This window comes from Narcine bancroftii, chromosome 1 (assembly GCF_036971445.1).
Source record: "Narcine bancroftii isolate sNarBan1 chromosome 1, sNarBan1.hap1, whole genome shotgun sequence".
NCBI lineage: Eukaryota > Metazoa > Chordata > Chondrichthyes > Torpediniformes > Narcinidae > Narcine > Narcine bancroftii.
The window spans coordinates 82,685,540-82,704,132 of NC_091469.1; the positions used below are offsets into that span (position 1 = coordinate 82,685,540).

The 18,593-nt window shown below is 43.8% G+C and overlaps 1 protein-coding gene and 1 long non-coding RNA gene across 4 annotated transcripts in view; both read right to left on the reverse strand.

Moving 5' to 3' along the window:
• pggt1b (protein geranylgeranyltransferase type I, beta subunit) overlaps nucleotides 1-10,674 on the reverse strand; it is a 67,928-nt gene extending 57,254 nt beyond the window's left edge. For 2 of the 3 annotated variants that reach the window (XM_069931187.1, XM_069931171.1), the window contains exons 1-2: nucleotides 10,509-10,674; nucleotides 4,001-4,119 (exon numbers count right to left, since the gene is read on the reverse strand). In XM_069931187.1, the coding sequence (XP_069787288.1) occupies nucleotides 4,001-4,119; nucleotides 10,509-10,627 (238 nt within the window). In that variant the 5' untranslated portion in view covers nucleotides 10,628-10,674. The remainder of the gene's footprint in view (nucleotides 1-4,000; nucleotides 4,120-10,508) is intronic. The other variant, XM_069931176.1, reaches the window with a different exon arrangement.
• Nucleotides 10,675-13,935: 3,261 nt separating this feature from the next.
• Nucleotides 13,936-16,687, reverse strand: LOC138739358 (uncharacterized). Its single transcript, XR_011342203.1, has 2 exons — nucleotides 15,966-16,687; nucleotides 13,936-14,695 (listed from the first exon to the last, which is right to left on the reverse strand). It is a non-coding gene; the product is annotated as an uncharacterized lncRNA (long non-coding RNA).
• Nucleotides 16,688-18,593: the final 1,906 nt, after the last annotated feature.

An 18,593-nucleotide genomic window follows, 5' to 3' on the forward strand; every position in this document is an offset into this window, starting at 1 on the left:
TAGAGCACAAAGGTTTATGGTGAAAGGGAGGAACTGGAGGGATATTCCCACAAAGAGGGTGGTGGGTGTATGGAAAGTGTTGCCAAAGGACATGGTTGAGGTTAGTACTGTTTCAATTATTCAGAAGAAAGAACATACTGGTGAGCTCAGGAATGGCAAAGGGACTGGTGGGCCAAGGAACACCTCCACTGCTGATGACAGAAGAATTCTCATCATAATAAATAAAAAAATCCCCAACCACTTGTCCGATAGATCAGAGCGCTCTTCAGAAGGCAGGTGTGGATGTGTCAATGACTACGGACCTCAGAATTCATGAGCAGAAATAGAATAAGCTGCAAGATGCAAACCACGAGATACCCACAGAAAAAGGATGGCTAGATTACAGATTGCCAAGATTTAAAAGAGCCTCCAGAATTCTGGAAAGGCCTCGTGGACAGATAAGACCAAGATTAATGAGTGATGACAAGAGCAAAGTGCGGAGGTGAAAAGGAACTGTCCAAGATCCAAAGCATATCACCTCATCTGTGAAATATGGCGGGGTGTAACTGCTGATGGCAGTAGTAAAATGAATTCTGAGGTGTACAGAAACATTTATCTACTCAAGTTCGAGCAAATACCTCCAAACTCATTGGATAGTGCTTCATTCTACAGTAAGTTAATGATCTCAAAAATATACCTAAAGCAAAAAAAAGCTAAAAACTGGAAAATTCTTGATTGGCCAAGTCAGTCACCTGATCTAAATCCAATTGAGGATACTTTCCATATGCTGAAGAAAAACTTAAGGGACAAGCTCCCAGAAAGCAGAAGCTGACGATGCCTGCAGTAGAGGGCTGGCAGAGTATCAATGGAGAAGATTCTCAGCACCAGGTAATGTCTACGAATCACAGACTTGAAGCAATCATTACATGCAAGAGATATGCAACAAAGTACTAGGTTACTTTAATAATACATACCATTGCCATCTCCCAAATATTATGGTGCCCTGAAACAGAGAACTATGTATAAAAAATGCTGTAATTTCTACGTGGTCAAAGCAAAATGTATAAAAATAACCTTGAATAACATCAGAAATGTGCACTTTACTAACATACAAATTATTTTATTTTACAAATTTAAAATAAAGGAAGAAAGTGTCTTTGCCCAAAACACTTATGGAGCACACTGTATATGCTCCCTCCACCGTCTGTTCTTCCTCAAACTCACCACAGATTGAATCAAAACTCTATTCTCTTCACTCTCATTCTGGTCCCCAATCCCCTGCCAAATTAGTTTAAACTCTCCGCAACAGCTCTTGAAATGTGCCTGCCAGGGTATTGGTCCCCCTTCAATTAAAGCGCAATCATCCTTTTGTACAGATCATACCTTCCCCAGAAGAGATCCTAATGATCCACAAATCTGAAACCTTGTACCTTGCACTAACTCTTCAGCCACCATTTATCTACTAAAAATTTCTATCTTTGCCTTCATTGGTGGGTGGATTTTCACCTCCTTCCTAACACCCATATTCCCTCTTCAGGTCCTCGGCCACTTTCCTATCTATGTCATTAGTACCGATGTGGACCACAAAACCTAGCTGCTTACCCTCCCGCTTGAAAATGCTAAGGACTCATCTGAGACATCCCTGACCCTGGTTGAAAGAGGGGCACCTGGAAGGCAACATACATGCAAGAGATGTGCAACAAAGTACTAGGTTACTCCTATCTGTCCCCCTATCGAATCCTCAATTACTACAGCTCTCCTTTCTTTCCCTCCCTTCTGGCCAAAGGGCCAGACTCTATGCCAGAGACCTGACCACTACGACTAGTCTCTGGTAGATCATTACCCTCAACAGTATCCAAAACAATATACTTATTGTTGAGGGAAACAGCCACAAGGCTGCTCTGTGCTCCCATTCCCTCTCCAAACAGTCACCCAGCTATTTGCCTTTTGGGTGTGACTGTCAATCACACCCTGTTTCCCAAATGATCCAGCTCCAGTTCCCTAACACTGTCTGTTAAGAACTGCAGCTGAATGCACCTCTTGCAGGTATAGTCATCAGCATGGTGTCCCAGATTTCCCATATCTTGCAATTTGAGCACACCACTATCCAAGTGGCCATCCCCACTGTCTATTCTGGATTAATATGAAAAGATCTTACTTGTAGCTCATATTCAGCCTCTTGAGTCAAAGCCTCTTATTCTCCACTCATGCACTGCCTGTTTCATTTCAGCTCACTTTCCCTTTATTGGCTTTATTCTTTATTAGTTCTACTCTCGCGGCTCTCAACGAGAAACTATCTGTTTGTCTGATCTGATGTACCTTGTCATCTATATCAATGATTTAAAATAAAACATAGATGGCATAATTAGCAAGTTTGCAAATGTCAGTAAAGTGATTGATTTTGTTGATAGTGAAGACATGCCAAAAATTGCTTCAGGATCACAATTGATTGGGCAGGTGGGCAGAGGAATTATTGATGGAATTTAATATGGAGAAGTGGGAGGTGTTACATTTTAGGAGGTCAAACGTGGGTAAGAGCTACACAATTAATGGCAGAGATCTGGGAAGTGTTGTAGAGCAGAGGGATCGAGGAATAGAGGTACATGATGCCTTGAAAATGGCATTGCAGCTAGATAAAATGGTCAAAAAAGCTTTTGGTACATTAGCCCTCATTAATCAGAGTATTGAGTAAATAAGTTGAGAGGTTATGCTGCTGTTGTATAGGAGGATGGCGAAGCCCATTTGGAGTATTGTGTTCAGTTTTGGTCACTATAGTATTGGAAAGATGTTGTCAAGCTGAAGAAGGAGCAGAGAAGATTTACAAGATTGTTGCCAAGACTTGGGGGTAGCTGAGCCAAAGGGAGAGGTTGAGCAGGCAAGGACTTTATTTCCTAGAATGCAGGAGGATACTAAAAATCATGGTAGGAATAGATCGAGTGAACATAGAATATTTTGCCCAGAGTAGGGGAATCAGTAATAGAGCACAAAGGTTTATGGTGAAAGGGAGGAATTGGAGGGATATTCCCACAAAGAGGGTGGTGGGTGTATGGAAAGTGTTGCCAAAGGACATGGTTGAGGTTAGTACTGTTTCAATGTTTCAGAAGAAATTGGACAAACACCAAGACAGGATGGATTTGGAGGGAAATGGGCCAGGTGCAGTCAGGTAAGACTAGTGAGTGTGGGACAGTTTGGTTAGCAAGGCAGATTGGGCTAAAGGGCCTGTTCACATGCTGTGCAACTCTGGTATCCTATCAGCCATTTTAAATGCTTACTTCCTCCACTGCCATCATATTGTGCTGCAAGTGCCATCTACAAAATGTTTACCCAGGTTACTCAGAAAGCAGTGGCTAAACCCATGATCTGTTCTATAAATCAGCTCAACATTACAGATACATGGGAACACCACCACTGGCAGACAATACTTCAGGTGACATTCTGACTTTTAACTGATTTTTCACAAATTATAGATTACTTAAATCTTAAGAGCTGTAAAACTAAGTAATCTTGCTGTTGTCAAATTTCTCAATGACTAAACCAACTCTAAACGCATTCATAATTTCTTCAAATAAGAGGAAGGCTAAAGCTATTTTCCTAGCCAACCCTCAACCAACCCCTCACAGACCAATCCCTGAAAATAAAATCTTTAGTTCATATTCTCCATCATTATTTTAATTGGCATCATGATAGAATGTTTCAGAATGGAACATAATTAAATATCAAAAGAACTAATCTAAAAATTATTAATGGCTAAAACTTTTTGTAACTCTATAATCTGTATAATTCACAGATGGATAAATTAGGCTTACATTTCTTTTGTCCACTCCGCATTTAATAAACAAACCTTCTTCCCCATTACCAACTGCAGTTAACAGCATCATGGATTACAAACTGCTAATAAAAAAAATCCTTCATTAGACAAATCAAAACTGTTAAGATTAGGCAAATATTACAAAATCACCAAAGTGTCAAAGCATCTTTAATAAAGAATTAACTACAAGATCAAAAACAAAAACCCACTCACTGTTTTCAGTAGGAAGGACCTGCAGGGAATAAATCCATTCAATAATGCGTGTTTTATCCACCAGATGCAAGGCACTCAGCATATCCAAACCAGACAATGCAAAGAAAGCAATGGTCAATCTGCAAATATCACAAAAAGCAGATCATAGATTCAGCCAAATGATTATCTTTAAATTCTACATTAAAAGGCATTACACATCACATTTGATCATCATTCTTAGGTCACCTGCTTTTTATTGAATACGGCATGTTACTTTAGGACCAGTTGGAAAGGCAGACAATGTAATTCCAATAGTCTAGTAATAACTTAGGACTGCACTAACGTGGTAGTAAATTACATGTTTTATTTCCTCAAATAGGGTTTGAATGCAAAACATTCCATCTCAGGAATGAACTTGCCACTAATGACCAAGGCTAGCACAATTTTTCATAAAGATTACTTGACCTTGCATGCAACTACCTTTCCACTGGAACACAGCCTTCTGGAGCCATTCTGTTACATCAAACTGAAACCTGTTGGCTAAAGGCAGCAGCCCACAATAAGGTATAGATTAATGAGCAATGGATGTGCTTTATTAGCAGTCAATCAGGTATCAACATGCTGACTTACTTGAAACTTGCACAAGGACAGTAGAAGTAGACCTTATGGCCACTCATGCCTGCTCTGCTATTCAACAGGGTTATGGCAGACCTTCAACATCACCAACATTTTCCTGCCCTACCCTCATTGTCTTGATTCTTTGAAATATCAGAAACATATTGCTCTTAGATTTGAATGTTATAAAATCGGTTTGGTTAAAAGAGTGTTTTCGCTTATTAATCAACTTAAAGCCACAATTATTTGACAAGAAACACATTCGTAGTCGTGATAATTCTTGCCTTATGACAAGGTGGAGGGGGCAGAATTTTCATTCTTTATTTCAGACTAAAGCCAGAGAGGTGTCTATTCTTATTAATCAAAATATTCCTTTCGTGCATTGTAGTGTATCTGATACAAATGGTTGCTATATTATTGCTTTGGGGAAATTATATAACAAAATAGTAGTATTTGCTAATGTTTATGTCCCAAATGTAGACGATGTTTGGGGTGGGGGGGGGGGGGGGGAGAAGGGGTGGCTTCTGAATGCTTTTTTCCTTCTCTACTGGATTTGAGTTTATAATTTCTGGTGTTGGGTACGGAATTTAAACTCCAATATCGCAACATTTAATTGAGCTTTGGAACAAGGTTGATAAAGAAATTCAAGGAGTTTAATGTCAAGAAGAACACCCTCATTTCAAAATAGAATTATTCCATTTTCTACGGGAAATCATTTTTTAAAGATTTGGTAACTTCAGGTTATTAAGAAGATTGAGGATTGTTTTGAAATGGGGAAATTTATAACTTTCAGTAGAATGAAGGAGAAGTTCAAGGTCTCTGAGAAAACCAGACTTTGTTATTATCATTATGAGATTCTTATGTAAACATTTTGGTCAAGGTCCACTATTGCCAGCAAAGACAGAGGTGGAGTCATTGTTGTTTAATGGAGAAAGAAATTTATCTCAGTAATATATAGGTTGTTACAAAAGAAAGCTCGGAAAGTAGGGGTTCATAAATGAAAACAAAGATAGGAAGTAGATTTGAATAAGGAAATAGATGAGCGCAATTGGACTGAATTGTGTAGAGAAAGTATGAAAAGTACAATAAATGTAAGGTTGGTACAATATAATTTTATTCATCAGTTATTTTTGACAGCAAAAAAGCTAATAAATTGAACCAGACTTTTTCAGATTTATGTTTTAGATGTGGACAGTTGGTACATTTCTGCATTCTACTTGGCAGTGTCCTAAGATTAAATCTTTTTGGTTGGAAAGAGGAAATTTATTAAGGATGCTGCCCCACCTACCCATACTCAGTGATTAAGGGACATTATGTCCTGTTTAAACTTAGAAAAGATTTGTTACTCAATTAATAACTCAAATAAAAGGTTTCAAATGTTGTGGGGACAATTCTTGAATCTTTTCCACAATCTTTAAACATAATAGAAATCCTAAACTTTTGTACTTTGTTATTTAACTCCAGGAACGAGTTACTTTTTTTTAAGCCATACAAGGATGGTAAGGGATGGGGTTTAAAGAAATGACTAACTTTGTTAAAATTATTAGCTGTGTCTATGTTTTATATATTATGGATGCACTTTACAAGACTTTATAACTTGCTTAGCTATGTAATTTAGCATTTTTATTGTGCATTCTGTAAATGTACTATATATGCACATTTATGTATATAAAATCAATGAAAATTATAAAAAGAAAATTGGGTGGGAGATTGTCAGAGAAGGGGATGAAGGTTTGAACTGACCTTTCAGCAGGAGAAGGTGAAAAGGTGCATTAGTCATGGGAAAGAAAAGGAAGAAGCTTTAGGCTCAGGCCAAGCTGCCAAACCACCCCTCATGAGCCATGCTACCATTAGAGAGAATAGCACTAGACAACAAAATTTTTCACTAGGTTTGCATCCTGATAAAGTTGGGGATTATGATAAACAAATTCAAGCTGAACACAAAGATAATTTCAGATTTGCTGTATCACGTAGGAAGTTGGAGAAGCATTAAATTATTTTTTATTGAAATTAGCATGTTTAATTGCATAATGATGCATAATTAATGCATATTGCATTAGTTCAACTGACACAAATATGCTTTGCCACTGCTTTTCGTTTGTATTCAGCATCTGACGTAGGGTTGGCACCAGAACGAGTGTTGGAGGGGTCATTAGGGTAAGGGGTGGGGGTACAGTCTGACACAAGTAAACTCCCTCAGCAGTGGTGGGGGGGGGGGTGGGGGTTGCTGGTATCTACCTGCTGAATGATCATTAACCTCCTCCATCCCAACGACATAGCATCTGAAAGTGCTGCTTTTATTGTGTGGAATTACTAGCCTGTCAAGCTAGATGCTGGTGATGCTTACATAAGCTATTGGCAGGGGCAGGTATAATAGTGAATAATGGCCATTAGCTTATGGGGGCAGAGCACCTCACTTGAGGGGGCAATGCCTGCGAATGGCCCCTTGGCACTGACCCTGATCTGATCCCTCTCATGTCAAGTGTCCAACAATAGTCAGCCAGCAGTAATGGATTTCAGTTGCCCTGATACAATTTTTCCATGGTCACCATGTCCTGGTGAAACCTTTCACCATGTTTGTGACTGCACTGCACCAACCGACTGCACATCTTCACCAGGAAAGTCGCCCAAGGACAAATGCAGAAAATTAATTTTCAATGGCACGTTGAATTTCAAGGTTTTGTATGCTTGAAGTAGACTTAAAATATAACAAGAAATCACAAAAATAAGTTATATCTGAAAAATGTATGTGATAGGAAAATTTTAAGGTGAATTTTGTGATCAGCAGACCAAAGTCCATAAAATGCACCCAAAAGTGCTCAGGAAGAAAAATCGTTGTCCAGTGTAATCAGTCAAGGCAGAAGTTCATAAAAAAAAAAGCTTCAATTTTAGTTTATTTGCCACATTATACCTAGTACAGGGAGAAGGATTATTCTGCGAGCAGACTAACAGGTTACCTCTCACACTCATACAGCCATGTAAAGTCCACAATTTAAAGAGTTTCAGGATGCAATGAAATCTCAATTTGCCACAAGCAAGGGCAGCCTAATTCCACTGTTATGAAGTTCATTCAGGAGCCTGATGGCTGCAGGGAAGAAAATGTCAAAGCCCATTGGTGCACTCTCAAGCCTTCTCTCCGTCAGGAGGAGGGAGAAGAAAATGTGTCTGGAGTTTGATGGTTCCTTCAGTACACTGGCTGTCTTTCCTAGTCAGCAGTTGTAGATAGAATCCATGAAGGGAAGGAAGTTTGTGTTATATTTTGAGCTGCATTCAGCAGAGTAGATCTAGACCACTCTGATGCATCCAGCAAATATGCTCTGAAGAAATTGTTGAGTGACAAGAAACATACCTCTCATCTCTTATCTTCTGCTCCTTCTCTTCTTCCCCCACCTTTTTATTCAGGCATCTATTTTTCCTCATTCCCAAAGGGTCAGGCCTGAAATATTGATTGCCTTTTACTTCTATGACTGCAGTATGATCTGTTTCTCCAGCACTTTTTAATGTATTGCAATCTCTTTCTTTAATTTCCTGTTATTTGACACTCAAGCTGCTACCATGGTACTGTCAGTGAATTTGAAAATGGAGTCAGAACAGTATTTAGCTGTGGATTTGAAAGTATGGGGTGGAGTAAGGAGTTCCAGTATTCGAATGACAGTGGAGTAGTTGATGTTACCCATTTTTACTGATTAAGGCCTTGCACAGGAAGTCAATTTACTCTAAGAGTTTTTCCTATCTTGATCTTTGAAACGCCTCTACAAACTTATTTGCAAATTTAAAGCCCTTGAGACTGAAGGAACACCGCAGATGCACAGATGAGAAGAAAGTGCGCAGCTGTCTCTTAGCTTGAGCAATCTGCATTTGGAAGTCAGCCTCCAGAACCAAGTGTAGTTTGTATTTTTCTCTCTCTGACTGGTGGCATTCCCCATATATTCTATTTTCAGTCCACATCCTAAAGACACACTGTATTAGGTTAAATGGCTACTGAAAATTAGAAGGGTGATAATGGAATCTGAGATAGGACAGATACCAAGAAATAGGTGGAGAAAAATGGGATTGCTCAGAGATGACATTAGGAAACCTTAGTTTCCTAACGAACAAGACCATAAAACCGAGCCACGGGACTCAAAGCAGAAAATAGCATCAAATATTTTTTTTAAAACAAAATAATAATTACATTAGGCTTTTGAAAGAGACCATTATGTTTAGTATGCATTATTTTGAAGCTTAGACAAATATAAAAATTAGCCACCACTTATGACAGTTACACACTCAAGAACACAGACTGACAAGGTGGAAAGGGATTTGCACAATTTGTAAACATATTGGGACTTGATAGGAAGAGCAATAAAATATAAAGAACAAGTAGAAAAACAAATCAACTCAAAATTGGATGACTACAAAATTCTGGGAATCAGCAGGTAACATCAGGAACACAAGTGATTTATGACAATAGGGAAAAAGAGAACACACAAGAGTAACTAGAGCAGTAAACATTCAGGAAATTTGATCAATGTGCAAACTCCTGATTTTAAATAATTTGGAGACTAGGAAACTCTTGGGGAAACAGTGGGGCCCAAAAAATGGCAAATGAGAGGTCTGCAGCTTCTATTTTTTTCACATTCTCAGAATAAATGTTATTCAATATCAATAAAGTGGTAAATGAAATGTGCAGCAAAAATGAATCCTTGGGAAACTCCCTGAAAATGTAAGTAACTGGTGATTTTCAGTGATAAGAGGTTCAAAGGGGAAATAAAGAACTAAAGGGAGACAAAATAAAATTGAAGTGCGATTTTGCAATCTAGAATGCACTACTCGTAAGGATGATGGCAGAAAAAAAAATCAGTAATCATTTCTAATGAGGGAACTTGATGAGTTTACGAAAGGGTCCAAGAACACTTCCACCAGCGTTGTCTCCGCTCCATCCTCAACATTCATTGGAGCGACTTCATCTCCAACATCAAAGTACTCGAGATGGCAGAGGCCGACAGCATCGAATCCACGCTGAAGATCAAACTACGCTAGGTGGGTCCCGTCTCCAGAATGGAGGACCATCGCTTTCCCAAAATCATGTTCTATGGCGAGCTCTCCACTGGCCAACGTGACAGAGGTGCACCAAAGAAGAGGTACAAGGACTGCCTAAAGAAATCTCTTGGTGCCTGCCACATTGACCACCGCCAGTGGGCTCCAACCGTGCATCTTGGCGCCTCACAGTTCGGCGGGCAGCAACCTCCTTTGAAGAAGACCGCAGAGCCCACCTCACTGACAAAAGACAAAGGAGGAAAAACCCAACACCCAACCAACCAATTTTCCCCTGCAACCGTGTCTGCCTGTCCCGCATCGGACTTGTCAGCCACAAACGAGCCTGCAGCAGACGTGGACATTACCCCTCCATAAATCTTCGTCCACGAAGCCAAGCCAAAGACAAGCAAGAAGGAATTTTATTAAAACATGGAAAATCACAGCAATGTCAACTTGAAGCGTCACCATGTAGCAATTTTACAAACTAGCTTCTTTAAAAAAAACCAATGCACGGAACGGTCGAGCTTTCAGTTAGACACAAGACAAGAGACCACTTCTTTAAGTCAGGTTGTTTTGAGCAGGCCGCCCCTGGTGCTTTAGGAAAGGTCACTCACTATTTGTTCACGCCCGGCAGTTCCTTCTTTGGCCTCTGCAATCGCCCAACCCCCAAAAACGACAGGCCATTATCTGTCTGACGATGCAGACTACTCCTCCCCCAGTGAGTTTGTCGGCTCAAGGGGCCACACACTTGCCGGTTGAAAATAACGAGGGAGGGGGAAGTCCTATCCAAGGCCCGGGTCAGCGCTGGGCAGCGGGTGGGTGGGGCACCTGGGGCCTTGCTTTGACCTGCTTCCGCCAATAGGTCTCGTTCCGCGGAACCAGGGCCTCGCCCTACCTGCTGGTCTCCAATGAGCAGTACCTCTCGGGTAAGATCTTCAGACATCGCTCGAAAAAGCCGACGTGCCTCTCCCTGAGAAACTCGAGGTGTTCTCCGACCGCCGTCTCCTCGGCCATGTTGGATCGCCATGGACACGCCCCGCCCCCTCCCCGGCTCCCACCAACCAGCGAGCGAGGCAGGGCCGGGAACTGCACGGCAGGACATTCCGCAACGTGTCAGCTGTAACAAAGTTAACTTGAGCAAAGCTAATGCACCAAAGAAAAAGCACTAGTTTTAATCAATAAGGTTAAATGACTAAATCATTGGGCTTGTGTTGATTAAAATATTTGTATTGTGAATGCTAGCTTGTGTTTGAAAATAGCCAGTGAAACATTTCTATTTGACTATTGCATGGAGTAAAATGGCTAGAAAAGAATTTCTCACCAGATCCATAGTGATAGACAAAGTTAAAATGAGGACAGCAGCATTCTGTCTAGATTTGCACGATAAAAAGCAGTGGCATTAAAAACTTCTTAAATGCTTAATGATGAGCCAATATTGGAAACGGACAACGTATTTTGCATGCTGAGAAAAATCTCTCAAAGTAATCCACAGAGAGCAACCGCCAACTGGAATACAGAACAGGGCACCAGGCAAAATGTCACAAAAAAGATAAATAAATTTACCGTTATAGGCTTTAGAAACTGGAACATGCAAGCACATCCCATGTCATGCATAAATGTCAGGTTTTCTTCTCTAATAGACCATTAGTGAGCAAGATGGATTTTCACCAAATCTTCTAATTGTGGTTATTTCTAAAGTCATTACAGCATGCAATTTTAAGTTCGTTATTCTATGCAAACATATGGTATATCTATGCTTTATCTGTTGTATTCTTTGTTTTTGCTTCCAGTGTTCTAATTTTCTAATTTTGCTTTGATTACTTTTTACACATCATACTTCCATATCTGGTAAATAAAACCAAATTTTATTTTTTCATATTCCTTGCCTCTTTTCAATCTTCAAAAATCTGAATGTTTATTTTGTGCTGGAAAAAGACTGAAAATCAAGTGGCATGGTGCCAAAATAACCTCTCTCTCAAAGTTAATAAGACAAGTGGACGATCTCCCACTTTCGGAGATCTGTTCACATTAATGAAACTGAAATTAGGAATAGATAACTTCGTTCTTAGGAATATATATTTCCAATGACCATTTACAGCACAGAAACAGGCCAGTTCAGCCCTTCTAGTCCATGCCAAACAATTTCTCCCACCTAGTCCCACTGGCCTGCATTCAGCCCATAACCCTCCATACTCCTATCCAATTTTTCCTTAAATATTAACATTGATCTTGCTTCTACCACCTCTGCCAGAAGTTCAATTCACACTCCCACCACCCTCTGTGTGAAAAAATTCTTCCTCATGTTTCCCTTAAACATTTCCTCTTTTACTCTCAATCCATGCCCTCGTTTGAATCTCCCCCACTCTCAATGGAAAAAAGCCTATCCGCATCGACTCTGTCTGTCTCCCTTATAATTTTGAATACCTTTATCAAATCACCCCTCAATTGTCTACACTTCAGAGAATAAAGTACCAGCCTGTTCAACCTTTCCCTTTAACCCAAACCCTGAAACCCAGGCAACATTCTTGTAAACCTCCAAAAAATCAGCGACTAAACCTGCACACAATATTCCAAATTTGGCCTCACCAATGCCTTATACAACTTCCACATAACATACCAACTCTTGTATTCAATACCCTGATTTATGAAAGCCAACATACCAAATGCCTTCTTCACCACCCTAGCTATATGTGATTCAACTTTCAGGGAATTATGTACAGGTACACAATCCTTTATCCGGAACCCTTGGGAGATAGTGTGTTCTGAATTTCAGATTTTTCTGGATTTTGGAAAGCCCACCCGAATTGTGCTGCCATATCCACCCCCACCCCTTTCCAGTTGCCCGGTCGTCTCCCCCGACTGCCAGTCCCTCACCAACCGGACATCTCCCCCAACCAAGGAACCTCAGCCACCCAACCACACCCCCAACCGCAGTCCCTCAGCCACCCGGCAGTCTACCACAACCGCGGTCCCTTGGCCGCCCGGCAGTCTCCCCCATCCGCGTTCCTCGGCCACCCAGCAGTCTCCCCCGGCCGTCTCCCCCGACCATCGGTCCCTCGGCCGCCCGGCAGTCTCCCCCAACCGTACTCCCTCGGCTGCCTCCCTCAACCACTGGTCCCCACTTGCTGGATTTTGGAGCTTTCTGGATTTTAAATGTCCGGATAAAGGATCGTGTACCTGTACCATGACTCCTAAATCGCTTTGTTCCACTGCACTCCTCAATTGTCTACCATTTAACGTATGACCTATTTTGATTAGTCCTACAAAAATGTAGCACCTCACATTTATCATTATTAAACTAATCTGCCATCTTCCAGCCCACTCTTCTAATTGTCCTATATCACCCTGTAAGCTTTGATAATCGTCTTCACTGTCCACACCACCACCAACCTTTGTATCATCTGCAAATGTACTAATCCAATTTGCCACCCTATCATCTAGATTGTTAATATACATGGAAAACAGCAGTGGACCCAGTACCGATCCCTGAGGGATCAATCACTAGTCATTGGCCTCCAATTAGACAAACAATTTTCCACCACTACTCTCTGGCATCTCCCATCCATTTCACTACTTCATCAATTCCTAATGCTTCTATCTTCCTTACTACCTCTTATGGGGAAGCTTGTCAAAATAGACAGCATCCACTGCCTAACCCCCATCAACCTTTTTAGTAAAAAAAGACTCCTCAAAAAAGACTCTTAAGATTTGTTAGACATGATCTACCACGAACAAAACCATGCTGACTACTCCAAATCAATCCCTGTCCTTCCAAATAGTTGTATATACCATCTTTAAGAACACTATCCATTAATTTACCCACCACTGACGTCAGAATCCCAGTAAACCAGGTTTATTTTTGGATCCTTTTTTGAACAGCAGAACAACATGAGCCACCCTCCACTCCTCCAGGACCTCCCCCATGGCCAGTGACATTTTAAATATTTCCATCAATGCTCCCATTATTTATACACTAACCTCTTTCAGGGTCCTATGGAATATTTATCCACCTTGTTCTTTTTTAATATATCCAACACGGCCTCCTCATAAATCCTTATATTATCCATAACCTCCCTACCATATTTCTTCACTTCATCTAGCTCAATATTCTTTTCCTTAGTGAATACTGAAGGAAAAAAAAGATTTAAAATTTCTCCCTCTCCTCTGACCTCACAAAGCCTACCCCACCCCCCACCCCCCCTGCCGGATCTTCAAGGGGCCCAATTTTATTCCTCACTGTTCTTTAACTTTTAATGTACCTATAGAAACCCTTTAGATTTTGTTTTGCCCTGAGGTAGCAGCAAACAAGCACAAAACTCCAAAACTGAACAACAGGTTTTATTCCAGTAAAAGTCTGAACACCAGTTCATGCCTTGGTGACTCCCCGTGTGACTGTCAGGAGGGGCCAGCTCAGGTTTATATTCAGGTTGGCTGATTGACAGCCAGCCAGGTGGAGTCAGCCCCTTAGATGGTCTTCCTGCAGGTGCAGAGATCTTCCCCTGCAGTAGACTGGTGGTTGTATCACCACATTCATAAAATTATCGGGGGGGGGGGTGGGGGGAGTGCTGTGCAAAACGGTGCCGATGGTAATTACAAATTTAGGCGATCCGGCGGCCATCAGTTTCTGGGACTGTTGCAGGGTTTACTCCTGGTCAAAGGTTAGTGAAGGTGTGTTTGCTGTCTGAGGACTGGCTGGGTCCAGTGTAGCCGTGGCGGGCATTAGTGTGGGCAGCATGGTGTCTATCTGTATGTCTGTCTGGGGGGGGGGGGGGTGGCCGGGTGGGTGTGGTCTGCCAGGAGTGGGGTTCTCTGGAGGGGCGGAGGGAGAAGGTCGGATGGGCCAAGGGTATCCATGGTGGAGAGGTTGGGCCAGGTAGTCGTGATGCTGGGGGGGTGGGGCCCCTGTTGGTGCCAGATCCCCCAGCCACTGAGGTCCTGATGTAGGCGTAGTTGTGGTTGGCGTGGCGGAGGAGCACCTGCTCAACCAGTGGGTCAAGTTCGTGGGCCCGCATGTGTTTGCATAGGAGCACCAATCCTGGAGATGTGAGCCAAGCTGGGAGTGAGACTCCAGTCACCGATTTCCTAGGGAATGAAAAAAGGCGCCCATGAATGGTCTGATTAGTAGCTGTGCACAAGAGCAACCTAATGGTATGGAGTGCCTCGGGGAGGGCCACATGCCAGTAGTCAATGGACCAGCCTATGGAACTCAGGGCCAGGAGGACTGCCTTCCAGATCACCCCGTTTTTGTGCTCCATTTGCCCATTGCCTCTTGGGTTGTAACTAGTTGTAAGTCTAGTCGCAATGCCTCAAGCTACCAAGTAACAGCGCAGCTCCTCACTCACGAAGCCGGACCCCCGATGATTGTGGATGAATGCTGGGTATCCGAACATGGTGAAGATCTGCATCAGAGCCCTGATAATGGTGGTTGTGGAGGTGTCAGAGCAAGGGATGGCAAAGAGAAAAAGGGGTTATTTGTCTCTGACCACAAGAAATTAGATGTCCTTGTTTGTGGAAGGCAGGGAGCCATTGAAGTCAATGCTAAGCCGTTTGAAAGGCCAAGTGGCCTTGATGATGTGGGCCGGTGGCAGGCAGAAGCAGTTTGCACTCCGCACAGACCCTGCATGACTTGGTCATGGCCCGGACTTCTTGGACAGTGAAGGGGAGGTTCCGAGACTTGATGAAATGGTACAGGCATGTGACGCCCAGCTGACAAAGGGTGTTGCGCAGTGTCTGCAGTTGGTCAGAGTGCACCAGGGTGCAGGTCCGGGACAGGGCATCAGGTGAAGTCATTGAATTTCACCAGTCTGTTGATGTTGTAGCTGAACGTGGCCAGCTCTACTCTCCAGCACAAGAACTTATCGTTCTTGATCTTGCTCTTGCTCTTATGAGTGGTGCTGAATATGTAAACCTCCTGCCTGCCAGGTAGTAGTGTCAGTGGCAGACCGCTTCCACGATCGCCTAGGCCTACTTTTCAATGGCGGAGTGTCCAAGCTCGGAACCATGAAGGGTCCTGGAGAAGAAGGCTATGGGTCGCCCCCCCCCCCCCAACCTTGGTTGAGGGTGGCTGCGAGGGCAACATCAGAGGCATTGCACTCCACCTGGAATGGGGTGTCCTCCTCCATGACATGCACTGTAGCATCAGCAATGTCCTGCCTGATACGATCGAAAGGTGTTGTGCCTTGGGGAGGGGGGGGGGGGGTGCGGGGGAAAGAGAGGAAAGGTGGTGGCTTGGACCAGTAGGCTGACCTTGTCCAAAAAATGGGTGACCCACTGGGTGTAATAGGAGAAAATCCCAAGGGACCTGTGGAGGGCCTTGAGCATGTGGGGGAGGGGCAGTTCCATTAGTACTCACATGCATCTGGATCAGGACCAATGACACCATGTTCCACGATGTACCCTCGAATGGAGAGGCGGGTGGTGCTGAATACGCACTTTTCTTTGTTGTAAGTGAGGTTCAGCTCCTCGACCATCCGGATAAATCTCTCCAGGTTATCATTGTGGTACTGCTGGTCATGGCTGCAGATGGTGACATTGTCCAAGTACAGGAAGGTTACTCTTAGGTTGTGCCGGTCTGCCATGTGGTCCATCTCCTGCTAGAAAACAGAGACCCCATTAGTTAATACAAACGGGACCTGGTGCAACTTGTAGAGGCGCTCGTCTGCCTCGAAGGCGGTATATGGTTTATCCCAGGTGTGGATAGGGAGCTGGTGGTAGGCAGACTTTAGGTCAATTGACGAGTAGACCTAAATAGCGGGCTATCTCATTGACCATGTCAGCTATTCGGGGTAGGGGGGTAGGCATCCAATTTGGTGTACAGGTTTGTGGTCTGGCTATAATCGATAACCCCTTTTTACCACTAGGACGGGCTCTCCAGGGACTGGTGCTGGGCTGTATATCTTCCATCAGAAGCTTCCTTACTTCTGCCTTAATCAAGGCCCTGTTGGCCGCGCAGTAGCGCCTGTTGTTGGCAGCTATGGAATTGCAATCTTATGTAAGGTAATTGAAGAAGGCGGGAGGCATTACCCATAGTGTGGGAGAGGCCACAGGTGGATTGTGGGCAGTCGGTGAGCTGTGCACTGTGGAGTGTGAGCAGGAGGACGGGCTCACCGAAGGCCAGGGTAAGGCTTTGGAGGTGGCACTGGAAGTCCAGCCCGAAGAGGACTGGGGCAGAGAACTTGGGCATAACAAGGAGACTGAACCCTTGGAATGTGTCCCCCCCCCCCCGCCCCCCACCACTGTCAATTCCACTGAGCGCTCAAGGGCCATGATAAAGTGGTCCTGGGCTGCGAAAGCGATGGAAAAGTTTGTGGGATAGATTTTGAGCTTTAGTGTCTGGGCCACATTTGGGTGCACAAAGCTCTCATAGTACCACTATCGAACAGTCATTTTGTTACCTTCCCTTTGACAGCAATGTCCATCATTGAGCGCCTGAGTTCATGGGGAATATCCCTTTTTAAAGTGGTGGGCACTTGGACCATCTCAAAGTCTGAGTCACTGCTCCCTGATGGATGAGGTGAGTAGCGGCCAGCGGCTTCCTTCCAGAGCATGGGGTGTCTCGAGTGGGCAATAGGGTATGCACCCCTGTTGACCATATCATCCCTTCGATGTGCAGTTGGGGCCCGGCTGGCCCAAAATGGTGGTGCCCGGTGGATGCAGATGGCATTGGTGAGGTCAAGCGAACCGACTGGCAGTGAAGCTGGAGGTGATGTCAACCAAGCGAGCGGAACTGACGTCTTTGGTGCAGGTGGAAGTCGTCCAGAGGAAGATGGTGGCTCCCGGGGAGAGCACACTACAGTGGTGTGGGTCGTTGGCTGGGCCAGAAGTGACGTCAGCGGTGAGGGCGGAAGTGGCAGGGCTAGTAATGGCGTCACCCGGTCTTTGCACGTGATGACATTCGGGAGGGCTCCCAACTAGTCACGGAGGGCCATAGCATTCCCGACGGACCTGGAAAGGCACACCTTAGTGAAGTGGCCTTTCTTCCCGCATCGGGATCAATGCGAGTTCCTCGCTGGGCAGCCTTTGCGGGATCGCCTGTCTGGTCCTGCAGTACTTACAGGGTTGGGCTGTGATTGTCTCCTCCACGTAGGGCCCTTTGGCGATGACGGTCGTTTGCATCTGCCAGTCCAGAGGTTGGGGAAGTCGGGCGTCGAAGTCTTCTGCATGATGAGCTGCAGCTTCAGGGAGCAGACTACCTCCATTGCCCTGATAAGTGAGGCAATGTTTTCCTCCAGTAGCTTCTGTTGGGTGCTCCTCAAGCACAGCCCTTGTACACAGGCATCCCAAATCAGTAACTCCAATTTCCCTTCGGTCACCCCAGTCTCAGCCAGGCACAGGAGGGCTAGCTCATGAAGAGCCCCCAGATAGGCATCTACTATCTCACCTGGCTGCTGGGACGATGCTGAGCAGGTACCAGGCATAGACTACATTTGTCAGGGGCTTGTACATACTCTCCAGGGCGGCCATCGCATGTTTGTAGTTCATGCAGTCCTCGATGGCCTGGAAAGCTCATGGGCCCAGCTTGATGCAGAGCACCATGAGCTGTTTCTGGTTGGTGTTGATCACCTCCACCTATGTTAGGATGATCACCTCAATCGCGTGCTTCCAGATCTCAAAGCATTCCTGGGCATCCGGGTGATAAGGGGCGATCTCCAAGCTCCGATTGTCAAAAACATCTCCATGGTCATTCTTTAAAATTCTACTGGAATAAATTGTGGCGTGCTGAGGTAGAAGCAAGCAAACACGGGGGCGTGGCAAGATGGCGTAGGGAACAGACGTGCCTTCCAGATCTCTCCTGACTCTGATTTATTGTTTTGTCTTTAAGTGCCTGTTAAAGTTCTTTTAAAAGTTTATAAATAATAAGAGGTGTTGGATTAGTGCCTAATGGTTTATATGCAAAAAAAAAGGTAAAAGAAAATATCAACAGACTGTTAAAAAACTACATTTTCCGAAATTGTCTGAGCCTACTGGTTTACAAGAAGCC